Source organism: Doryrhamphus excisus, chromosome 3 (assembly GCF_030265055.1).
Source record: "Doryrhamphus excisus isolate RoL2022-K1 chromosome 3, RoL_Dexc_1.0, whole genome shotgun sequence".
NCBI lineage: Eukaryota > Metazoa > Chordata > Actinopteri > Syngnathiformes > Syngnathidae > Doryrhamphus > Doryrhamphus excisus.
The window spans coordinates 19,163,695-19,176,668 of NC_080468.1; the positions used below are offsets into that span (position 1 = coordinate 19,163,695).

The following is a 12,974-nucleotide window of genomic DNA, read 5'->3' on the forward strand; positions in this document are numbered from 1 at the left end:
CATTTATCCATCCGTCAATACATTGCACGCTTCTTACACCTTGCTTGAACAATCAACTTACAGGCAAACACTTTAAGTTCTGTTTTTTTTTTTGGTGCAGTGAATACACCACAAGTGTTTTCTGGAACATGGGGGACAACGAGGCCACATTAGCGTTACTCTGTTTATTTTCTGAGATTCCCAAAGCGCTGAGAGGCTGCCAAGACAAAGCAAGGACACAAGCACACATACACAGCCAAACACGCACAAACACGCACATACACGCACACATACACAGCCAAACACGCACAAACACGCACATACACAAAACCTTCCCAAATGATAAATCTGCTTAACGGCGATTCAGCCACCTGTGTCTGCTATCAAGCCTACATTATTTGGGCAAAACACACAAGTCCAAATCCCTCGGATTTGCTGATTCACATAGACATATACGGTTACAATAATATTGTTTATCAGGAATAATCATTTGTGGGACAGCAACATTTGTTATCGTGACAGGCCTAGCTCCGATCAATGGCTGCATGCTAATTGACCGCATAATAGAGAATACAGTACACATTGGTGTTTGAATGGCCGAGTGCTTACGTTTGTACCTTGTAATTCCTGCAGGTGGCGCTACATCCACAGGAAAGGTTCATGAGACATATCCCTGCACGTGCCTCATTCACCTACAAAAGTCTCCAAAAAAAAACGTCCTGCACCTTTTAAGCGCCAGAAAAAGGTACAGTAATGACGCTGCAGAACGTCTGGATATACAGGAAGTGGCCATCATGGAGTGAATGGAAGCACTGTGCTTGCACTGTGTCCAAGTGTCAGCTGGCACTGCGCCCTACATGCCTTCACCGCCTTCATACAGCAAAGCCAACGTCATCATCGTTGTTGTCATCGTTCGTTATTAATCATTAGTGGAGAGTGCCAATATATTTTACAATTTCAAATGCATTTAATAAGTGTGTGAAGCGTATAATAGGTCTCCAGGTTTGATTGTGCTTCTATCCAATTACCTTGTTAGCTTCCTGTGTCCAGAGTGAACAATTGCAATTAACTCATTCACTACCAAAGTGAATACGTTTTTTCAAATCGTTTTTTTTTTTAATCGTTTTTTTCCCCAAATCGATCACTCGCTCCCAAAGACATATTTTCTGGGGTTTTTTGTGCGAGAGGCACAAAGACGTGATGATGCAACTCTACAAAAGAAGAGAGCATGTTTGGTGCAGTTTGAAAAATCAGTCAAAAATCATAAAAAATGGCCAGTACCCAGATGGACGGCTTTTGAAAAATGGGATTGATCAGAAATCAGAAGGGAAGCCGAAAGTCAAACTGGCAGAAAGGTTTGTAGGAGGAAGATAGGAGCGAACCGAGACACCGCAGCGTAACCCAGGCTTGATTAGCGAGTCAAAAATAGACATTATTAGTCTCGTGTTCATGCTCAGAACATAAGCTACTGCATGTTGATGTCAGTTTAACCCTTTGGAGTCCAGAGGAGGAAAACAGCATCCGGAGGAACTGGGAGTTCAGTATCTTGCCCAAGAATACTTTGACATGCTCATGAGGGAACTGAGAATCAAACCAGCAACCTTAAGGTTGGAAGACGGCGTCTCGACCACCTGAGCCATGCCGCCACATTCATTTATTTTACTAATAAGAACATAGTAGACCAGAACTTGGGTTTAAAATATCCTGTGGCTATCACAAACTGATGGTTTTCTTTCCATTGCCAAACAAGCAACCTGGTAAGAGTACTTTGATGAAGTTCCTTCAATTCCAACAAGGATTCACAACATAACACATATTTTGAGGTCAGTATCTTATTGAACCACTGCTTCGACATCAGTTTGATAAAAATCTCCAGCGCTGCGGTGCTTCAAACCCCTCGTCTAGACTCTGGAGGTTGAGAGAAATAATTTAGCCACACAGAGATTCAGCCTCTATGATGTGCTTGGAAGTCTTGGCAGCCAGAAAAAAAAACATGTTTTGAAGACCTTGGGAAGACATTGCTGCAGCCGCGCCATGTTCTTGGTAAATAGAAAGTCACGCGTCAAATAAATCTTCCCAGGGAGTTGTCAAGAATGTTCCAGTTTGTCATGGCTTTTGGTCAAATTTCTATCATAGTGAAATGAAATGAAAATGATGATAGTACACACTTTTACTATTTTACTTTTTTGTCCGTCAAAAAGGACCTATTATGCTCATTTTTCTGCGCTTTGTATCGAGTTGTGGACTCCTATCGAGCAGCTACACACTGTAGGCTTTCTAGATCTTCCAGCATCGGCACCTCTTTCTGCAGTGTTTCCACGGACCTCCTGCTTCCGACCAAAACGCTCTTTTGACTTTACTCCACCCCCGCCCTTCCTCGAGGTACACCCACTCTGCTGTGATTGGTCACACTCCCAAGAGCTCCCGAGGACTTCTGGATCTGTAGGTCTGCCTTTAACTGAGTGCAGCCCATATAAGGAAGTCCAAATGGCATTGATGTCCGTAGAACAAATAGCGGCAACATCATTATCTGACGCTTTGGTATCATTTAACACGAGAATACAACATTGTAACAACATTTATTGGTCATAAAAGTGGAAAATGCAAAATAGGTCCTCTTTAGTCTTCCAAGATGGCAGCCCCCCTAATATAATGTTATGCAAACATTTGCTGTGTATCAATTTACACTTTAGTCTTTGGTGTTCATAAGCACATTGTCCCTTTGAGTAGTACGGCAAAATGGAGTACACTGTCACTACCTGGATGTTGTGCTCAAAATGGCTTGTGGCAGTGACAAGGAGAAGCCGGAGCTTGTAAATCTCAGTTTCCCAACACAGGAACTCTTCCGTTAAACACGGAATCTCGTGGAAACTGACATGATGCGAATGAAATGCTGTCATCGTGAGAAGATGGAACATGTGTGTGGGGGAAGTTCAATCGCTCAACCGTTGCGGAATCTCACCACAAACGCTAGCCTGACCCCTCCTAAACTATACATGTCAAAGTCACACCGGCAAAAGTTGGCAAAAAAAAAAAAAACGAATTAAGCGCCTCTCTTACAGAGCTTAGTTTAGCAGAGCATGCTAGTGCGGCTGTGTGTGTGTGCGATCAGGCCGCTGTATGAGTGTGTTGACACCTTGTTGTGTTTTACCGCTTGTTAATGTAAGGAAGATTTTTTACGATGGCCGCTGAAGCAAGTGAAATAAAGCACATTTAGGCTTCCACCCAGCTCCACAACATAAAACTTTATCTGGGAAAATATAAAATTGATTTAGGACCCCACGAATAAATAGATCTGGCACCGCCACTTCATACAGTAAGTCTTTCCTCAATCCTACGGCGTCCATTACAATTACATGCATGTGTGTCAGTCACGACTCATTATGCAAATTAAACGATGACTTCATCTACCCTGGAGAATCACCAGTTTTCCATGTTTCACTTTAAAAATCATAACAGCCGCTTGCATAAACGCTAAGCACTGTTACGTTTTGCATTTTGTTGCCTTACCGTACTCAGAAATTAACCAAACCTGTGAGCTGTTCATTGAAGCCTAGTATTCTTTCTCTGCAGCCTTGCAATCCGATTCTACACAAAACGTTACAATCGCAGCCATACTGGTAAATCTTAACGACGGGCGCTATTGATCATAATGAAAAAAAACGCACCTCTATCATAAAGTGACGGAATATCCAAATGTCTTCCCATGAAAGGCCTCCTGAATGATGATCCACGCACCCCCGTTCACAGTAATACAGCCGATCCCATTAGATGATCAGTACATTTACAGGTACTGCCATGCCTGTGTATACACGCACGGCGGGGGTGCATTCTCCGTGCATCCATACATACCAATGAGAGATGCTATTTTTAGAGCGGCTATATTAACTCACCATACATGTCGGCTGCTGTTCTCAAAATGGCCACATGCACAAACCCTAGCTGGGGGAAAGTCACACAACAGACAGAACGCCGAGCAGTCGCCTCTCGGAGACGGCGAGACCAAGCCAATTTGCTGCCAAACAGGTCCGAGGGATACAGTGGATAAATGGAAATGTGCGCAACAAGCTTGACACACACACACACACACATGCATAAACGTCTGCACAAACACCAACAAGTAGAGCCTGTTCGGCTCTGAGTCACACTCGTTTGACAAACTTGTGTCTAACTGACGGCATAATTGGATTATAAGTGTGTGTGTGTGTGTGTGTGTGTGGAGAAAATAGGTGAAGGGCAAGAGGACAACAGGCCTCAACAACATCAGCACACAACAACACAAGTTGTGTTACAGGAGAAACAAACACATCTATTAAGGATTCCTCCGAGGGAGCTCGGTGGGCGAAAAGGGAAATGGAATGTCTGCCAAACAAAGCTCGACCTCAGCCCCCACGGCTGCTGCATCACTGCCATCTGTACCCATAAATCCCCCCCCCAACTCACTTGATGAAGCAGCGAGCGCCCTCAAATGTGTATCCTTCCTCCCATCCTGTTGGTAAATCTGCAAAGGACAGGGGAGATAAACAGCATTACAGATGTGCAAACACACATACCGACACACGCATATACACACTCTCCCGCATAGCGATGCAGTGTCTGGATGGGAAAGCTCATGTTTTTTTTGGTTTTTTTTTTTGGTGTGTGTGTTGCGTTTCCAACACCTCGATTGCGTTTCTGCGAGGTCTGCATTACATGTTCGGGTAATCTCCATGCACGCATCTGTATTCTTTACAGCGCTCATGTTTTTTTTTATTACTTTCTAATATCCACACACCCACATGCGGTTTTTAATACAGCAAAGCGAGGAAAAATATGGTTAAAAAAACACGTAGTTAAAAAAAGTGTGTCGCAAAGTGTCCAGGTGGATTTTGAGGAGAGCAGAGGAGGCTGTTGCTTTGCTGCAGTGAGCCCTCCTCTCTGACTGCAACTTCTCCACTGGCCCTTCTTCTTTTCAGGGGCTGCTTTTCGCACAGATATACGCCTAAAAAGCCACATGTAACTTACCAGGAGTTGTTCTGTGCCCCGTTATGACAGCCTCTCCGCTTGCGGGCTGCAACCAGGTTGTACTCTTCGCTTCTTCGCTGTTAATGGGAGAAAAAACGGAGGGAAAAAGGTGATCAAAGCGTCGAAAAAACACACACCAAGTCGTAATAATAATCAGGCCCGTGTGATAGAATCCACAAATCCAAGCTATATTTACTTGATAAAGAATATACGTCCATCCTGGGTGACGCCGTAACTCCAAGACGGGGGAAGACAGGAGAGCCAGTCCGGGTTAGGATCCGCCGCCATGTCTGTCTTCTCCTGCTGTGTCGGGGCTGCGGTGCGCGGCGCCGTGCCAAGCGCGTGCCCGCGTGAGCCTTGGAAGAGCAGGGAACGCGCCTCCGAGGAGGGAAGACTTCGGAGTGGGCGGATCAATCCCAATATCGATCGGAGCTTTATTGGATCGATATTAGCGTTTCGCTTTTCTTCTATGTTTATTCTTATACTGTTGATATTGTTGTATGGAAATTGTTGGAATATAATATAATATAATATAATATAATATAATATAATATAATATAATATAATATAATATAATATAATATAATATTATATTATATTATATTATATTATATTATATAATATAATATATATAATATATACAATATAATGTATAAATTGTATACAAAAATCCAAATAATTTGAATGACTTATTTGTACGTAATAAAATTAAACTATTATTTTGTTAATGTTATTATATCATTGTATTATATTTACATACTGTGAAATAATAAGTTTGTACAAATCACAAAAAAATGAGCAACACGGCGGACGAGTGGTTAGCGCACAGACCTCACAGCTAGGAGACCAGGGTTCAATTCCACCGGGTACTCCGGTTTCCTCCCACATTCCAAAAATATGCTAATATTTAATGTATATGCTAATATATAATGTGAGTGTGAATGGTTGTTTGTTTGTCTATGTGCCCTGTGATTGGCTAGCCACCAGTCCAGGGTGTACCCCACCTCTCGCCCAAAGACAGCTGGGATAGGCTCCAGCAACCCTTGTGAGGAAAAGTAGTATAAAATGAATGAATGAAATCACAAAAACATTCAATGAGCTGGACAAATTTCAAGTAAAAAGTATTGATATCAGTATCAATATCGGTGCTGTATTTACTAGGTATCGGAATCGATAGCAGTATCGGCCACCCTGACAGAGGAGACGCCCAGTAAATGATTTCTGCCAAAATGCCAGGAGGCGTCTCCAATTATGCAAGACTTGTGTTGTGCTTAGAGTTTGCATGCCTTTTAATAAATAATACAGTTTAACTGTGGGCGATACTGCACATTTTGATATCGATTCAATACCGAGTCAAAAAAGGATACAATATTGCAAAGTTATGATCACAACATTATAACTTAATCATTGCAATGTTATTTTATTCTGGTTAAATTCAGTCTTTTTTTTATTTTACAATTTGACTTTATTCCTGCAATTGTCTGACTTTATTCTTTAATTTATTGTCTTATTCTTTGTATATTGTGTGGCATAAGCTTTTAAATATAGCAGATATTCCATGCTATTGAAGCCAGGTTAAAGCATATCTCCTGCCGGTGGCACAACAGCCTAATCCTCAATCCCTTTCTGAGGCCTAATGCAAGCTAATGACGGCGCTAATGCTCAGTAATGAGGGGCTCATTTTTAAGGCTTTGTCTGTCAGATGGCAGACTATTTTACATTTTAGGTTTCTTCATGTATTGATCATCCGTCAGAATACATGATGTCCGTCATCCAGACACAAAAATCAGTATAGTCTTATTATACGTCACCAAAAAGATAAAAGCAACACTTGTGTCTTTCATGATCAAAAACTTTTTCTATGTACACAAACGGCTTATTTTGCAGACATATTGATCACAAATCTGTCTAAATCTGTGTTAGTGAGCGTTTCTTCACCGCCTGGCAGGTGTGGCATATCAAGATGGCGATCAGACAACATGATTAGGGTCCTAGACTGGTCGCCATAAAAGGTCACACCAAAAGCACCTTCATCCATTTTGTGTTTATGGCTAACTGGGATTAAAATGGCTTCCTCCCTCCTTGAATCAGGACGAACTCCTCGACATCCAAGGAACAAAAACACAACGTAAATACCCAAATTGACAATAGACACCCAAAATGCTAAAACTGAGTCATACTTCCAACCCCCACTCTGCTTTGTGTCAAAGCCTCATCTGTAGTTTCACCGGAAAAGCGTAGGTCCTCTATTTTCGGAAGGTGTTTTTAATTATTTTGATTGCGAAAATAGTGCTAGATTTATGGTAAATTAAAAATAGCAAAAAAAAAACAGTTAGCAAAAGTTCCACTACCATGCTATTATCATCCATTCATCGTCACACGTATGCTGGAGCCTATCCCAGCTGACTCCGGGCGACAGGCGGTGAACACCCTGGACAGGTCGTCAGCCAATCGCAGAGCACCTGCAAACAAACAACCGGGTCTTCCTGATCTGCTGACTGTGTGGCCTACATGCTAACCACTCACCCACTGTGCGGCCTCGTCTCGTTTTCCCGTCTCGTTTGGGGATCATCGAGATGTTTTGTGACAAGCCTAATGTTCTTTTTATAATATTTGTACTGATTATAAACATGATCAACAAACAAAGGTAGACACAAAATCATTCAATACATTTGAAACATTTCAAGTAAAAAGTATTTATATCAACAATAAGTTATAAATGAGCGACGTCAACAACTGTCAAACAATGTAGACCATCTTCAGCCTGCACTGCCTCAATGCAAGATGCCCAAGACCTTTGGGAAAATACTCTGTGGTCTGATGAAACAAAAGTTTAACTCTTTGGAAGATGTAAAAGTAAGGCAACATTTCAGAAAAAGAACATCATAGCAACAGTAAAATATGGTGGTGGTAGTGTGAGGGTCTGGGGCTGGTTTGCTGCTTCAGGACCTGGAAGACTTGCTGTGATAAAAGGAGGAATGTCCAGCCATCTGTTTGTGATCTTAGGCTGAAACAGCCCCAGACCACCACACTACCACCACCATATTTTACTGTTGGTAAACTTGTCTTGTTTTCCCAGAGGTCTTGGGGATCATCGAGATGTTTTGTGACTAGCCTAATGTTCTGTTTTGTTTGTGATCTTAAGCTGAAACCAAGTTGGGTTCTACAGCAGGACAATGATCCAAAACACATCAGCAAGTCCACCTCTGGAGTGACCTAGTCAAAGTCCTGACCTGAATCCATCCCATTGAGATGCTGTGGCATGAACTCAAAAATGTTCTTCATGATGGATAACCCTCCAATGTGGATGAATGACAACAATTCTGCAAATATGATCGGGCCAAAATTGCTCCACAGGTTTAGAGATAGAAGATAAGAGCCAAGATGAAAGAGTAGAGTCCACTGACCAATAAGAGATCCCAGCCTTCATTGACACAGCCATCGTTCATTGATAACAACCTTGCCAGGTCAGCGCAGACAGCAGGAGTAATTCCGGCTTTAAAAGCAACCATTTGCAGATAATGGGCTGCAAAACACTTTAGAGTTTGTCCATAATTTTCAGGAGGAAATGATAGCTTCTGGGGCGCTATGTTTGAGTGCCACTTGGAAACAGTGACCATAAAAATGACAGACCCAATAGTTCTTTTTCAAGGATTTGATTTCATTTCACATATACATTATCAGGTTTGTTGTTCCTGTAAAAAAATAAATCTCAGATTCCGTCCATATTTGTGGCTATTCCTGTCATGACAGCTCCATCGGCTCCTCTGAAATTCAGTGCTGCAGGGTCTTTTCTTCTTGAATTTTATTTGTGTTTCTGTTAGCTACATCGATGTAAACGTCATTTTAGTATCATTAGTATGATGCAGACTGTAAGCATCGTACACGTACAACACGATTTACTAATGTGAAGATGAGATCGAAGACTAGACTAACCAGCCTCATGTTACAGCTGATCCTACACCTTCAATGTCTGGCTTGGTTAAGCCAGAAAACAAAGAAAAGATCCTGAAGAAGTTAAGAATTATTCATAAAAAATATCAGAAAAAAATATCACCCATGGCGGCACGGTGGTCTAGGGGTTAGCGCACAGACCTCACAGCTAGGAGACCAGGGTTCAATCCCACCCTTGGGCTGGGATCTCTTATTGGTCAGTGGACTCTACTGTTCTATCTTGGCTCTTATCTTCTATGTCAAAACCTGTGGAGCAATTTTGGCCTGATCTGTGTGGAGTTTGCATGTTCTCCCCGTGCATGCGTGGGTTTTCTCCGGGTACTCCGGTTTCCTCCCACATTCCAAAAACATGCTAGGTTAATTAGCCACTCCAAATTGTCCATAGGTATGAATGTGAGTGTGAATGGTTGTTTGTCTATATGTGCCCTGTGATTGGCTGGCGACCAGTCTAGGGTATACCCCGCCTTACGCCCGAAGACAGCTGGGATAGGCTCCAGCACCCCCGCGACCCTGGTGAGGAAAAGCGGTAGAAAATGAATGAATGAATGAATATCACCCATTGCTAGTTAATGGCTGGTTTTGGTTACGACCTCAACCGCTTGTGTCGATGTCAACCAATCGGAAGGGTCCCACTGTGTAAACATTTGCTGTGAGTGCTGTTGACTCCGCCCGGTTAAAACCATTTAGTGACTAATCCCCAGCACCCCAACAAAGGCAGGTTCTTGGAGGATTACAGAGCCTTTTAGCACAGACTCCCTAATGAGATGCTCATTGAGGCAGTGCAGGCTGAAGACGGTCTACATTGTTTGACAGTTGTTGACGTCGCTCATTTATAACTTATTGTTGATATAAATACTTTTTACTTGAAATGTTTCAAATGTATTGAATGATTTTGTGTCTACCTTTGTTTGTTGATCATGTTTATAATCAGTACAAATATTTTAGGCCATGGTGTAAAAAGAACATTAGGCTAGTCACAAAACATCTCGATGATCCCCAAGACCTCTGGGAAAACGAGACAAGTTTACCAACAGTAAAATATGGTGGTGGTAGTGTGGTGGTCTGGGGCTGTTTCAGCCTACGATCACAAACAGATGGCTGCACATTCCTCCTTTTATCACAGCAAGTCTTCCAGGTCCTGAAGCAGCAAATCAGCCCCAGACCCTCACACTACCACCACCATATTTTACTGTCGGTATGATGTTCTTTTTCTGAAATGTTGCCTTACTTTTACATCTTCCAAAGAGTTAAACTTTTGTTTCATCAGACCACAGAGTATTTTGCCAAAGGTCTTGGGCATCTTGCATTGAGGCAGTGAAGACGGGTGAAGATTTATAACTTATTGTTGATATAAATACTTATTATATAATATACATGTTTATAATCAGTACAAATATTATAAAAAGAACATTAGGCTTGTCACAAAACATCTCGATGATCCCCAAGACCTCTGGGAAAACGAGACAAGTTTACCAACAGTAAAATATGGTGGTGGTAGTGTGGTGGTCTGAGGCTGTTTCAGCTTGACGGATGCCTTATTCATTTTCTACCGCTTTTCCTCACGAGGGTCGCGGGGGTGCTGGAGCCTATCCTATAGCTGTCTTCGGGTGAGAGGCGGGGTACACCCTGGACTGGTGGCCAGCCAATCACAGGGCACATATAGACAAACAACCATTCACACTCACATTCATACCTATGGACAATTTGGAGTGGCTAATTAACCTAGCATGTTTTTTTGGAATGTGGGAGGAAACCGGAGTACCCGGAGAAAACCCACGCATGCACGGGGAGAACATGCAAACTCCACACAGAGATGGTCGAGGGTGGAATTGAACCCTGGTCTCCTAGCTGTGAGGTCTGTGCGCTAACCCCTAGACCACCGTGCCGGATATAAATACTTTTTACTTGAAAATGTTTCAAATGTATTGAATGATTTTGTGTCTACCTTTGTTTGAATATAGAAAATATAGTACAAATATTTTAGGCCGTGGAGTAAAAAGAACATTAGGCTAGTCACAAAACATCTCGATGATCCCCAAGACCTCTGGGAAAACGAGACAAGTTTACCAACAGTAAAATATGGTGGTGGTAGTGTGGTGGTCTGGGGCTGTTTCAGCTTGACAGATGCCTCATTCATTTTCTACCGCTTTTCCTCACGAGCTTTTCCTCTGGAGCCTATCCTATAGCTGTCTTCGGGTGAGAGGCGGGGTCCACCCTGGACTGGTGGCCAGCCAATCCCAGGGCACATACTATAGACAAACAACCATTCACACTCACATTCATACCTATGGACAATTTGGAGTGGCCAATTAACCTAGCATGTTTTTGGAATGTGGGAGGAAACCGGAGTACCCGGAGAAAACCCACGCATGCACGGGGAGAACATGCAAACTCCACACAGAGATGGCCGAGGGTGGAATCGAACTCTGGTCTCCTAGCTGTGAGGTCTGTGTCCTAACAATGCAATGTAAATGATGGGCTTTCTACCAGAGAGGACTTGTGTGATTTGGACATATTGCACATGGTATCAGTGATTCTTTGATATGTTATCCCGATTCCGTGCAGTTCATCTTAGTTGAATGAGCGATATCGTATTTTCTTGTCTGTATATGACCGGAGGACTTTTTATGCGGTCATAAACAAACCAGGTCTGTTTGAGTCAACTCAATTTCATGAACTTGTCTTGTGCACTCGGGGAAAATCCAAGACAAGACGTGGACCAAAAGGCAGACAGATGTACGGGATTCCTCCAGGGAGTAATCAGCACAGATCATTCGTTCACATTCCATCCTTTCACTTTTGAAAACGGTGCCCATCAGACAAGTGCAGATGGAACAGAGCATGCAATCCTTTGTACGTGAGAAAAATGTGCTCATTAAGACGCAACACCATGCACACATTCAGCAGCCGTGAAATCAATATCACCTTGCAGGATGCATCTTAACTTTAGCAACGGGGATTAGTATTCATTCCCCGACTTGTCACGATTAAGCAGCTACAGCTAAGACATGTTATTATAATATTATTCATACACTGGCCAGGTTTTGACGTAAAGAAAAAAAAATCTTAATTATGCCCCCTACCCCCGATCACGGCTTGTTTGTTAACTTCCTGTGTTCTTTAGTGTTTAACTCAGAAGCAGATGCTTGGTGCAGGATGGTCACGGGGCTGTACTGTAATATTATGGAGGACCAAAACTGCCAAAATAATAAATAAATATATAAAATATAAAAGCAAAAATAAATACAAAAATAAAAAAACAATAAAAAACGCCAAAGTCACCACACCACTCTCAATGGCGGTAAATATGGCTGCAATCTCCAGCTCGGACACCGACTTCCTGGTGGACCCCGCCATTATTGTCCCGGTAAATGTATACTTTTCTCTCTGTATACTTCCTCTTGCTGTGGCTGTTTGCAGGCATACCTAGTCGATTTTCGAACTCACATGTCGATCAACCAATAGGCGAACAGTTCAACCCAAGACACACTTAGGACCGCCCCCTCATTTGAATAGTTTTTCCTTCTGCATTTCAAGCTGACATTGTCTGCTGCATGAAATAAATACATATGAGAGCAGAGTGCTTTTATTTATTTATTGATATGTAATTCTATTTATATATTTATTTTTGTATTTATTTCTACATTTATTTTTACATTTATTACTTTTGTATTTATTTTTAATTTTTGAATCTTTTTTATTTTTGTATTTATTTTTGCTTCTATTTATTTATTTATGTATATATTTTTTTATTTTTGTTTTTATTTCCATTTATATTAATTTTTTTGTATTTAATTTTTTGATATTTTTTTCATTTTTGTTTTTATTTCCACTTTTATTTATTTATTATTTTGGCAGTTTTGGTCCTCCATATAATATAAGCAGTAGGATGATAATGTCAAGTGTAGTACTGCACATACGCAACCAGGCGAAACACGGTGTAATGGTTCACGTAGAGGACACAGACATGCATATTGTCTCGTTTCGTATTATCTGCATACTGTATTGTATATAACTGTTGATTTGTTAATACTTGG

General features: G+C 41.7%; 1 protein-coding gene across 13 annotated transcripts in view; it reads right to left on the bottom strand.

The window, feature by feature from the left end:
• LOC131126458 (pleckstrin homology domain-containing family A member 5-like) overlaps positions 1 to 5,319 on the bottom strand; it is an 81,203-nt gene extending 75,884 nt beyond the window's left edge. For 11 of the 13 annotated variants that reach the window (XM_058069013.1, XM_058069001.1, XM_058069010.1 and 8 more), the window contains exons 1-3: positions 5,180 to 5,318; positions 4,984 to 5,060; positions 4,423 to 4,480 (exon numbers count right to left, since the gene is read on the bottom strand). In XM_058069013.1, coding sequence (XP_057924996.1) covers positions 4,423 to 4,480; positions 4,984 to 5,060; positions 5,180 to 5,271 — 227 coding nt within the window. In that variant the 5' untranslated portion in view covers positions 5,272 to 5,318. Of the gene's footprint in view, positions 1 to 4,422; positions 4,482 to 4,983; positions 5,061 to 5,179 lie in introns of those variants that run through there. The other 2 variants (XR_009129157.1, XM_058069011.1) reach the window with 2 other exon arrangements.
• Positions 5,320 to 12,974: the final 7,655 nt, after the last annotated feature.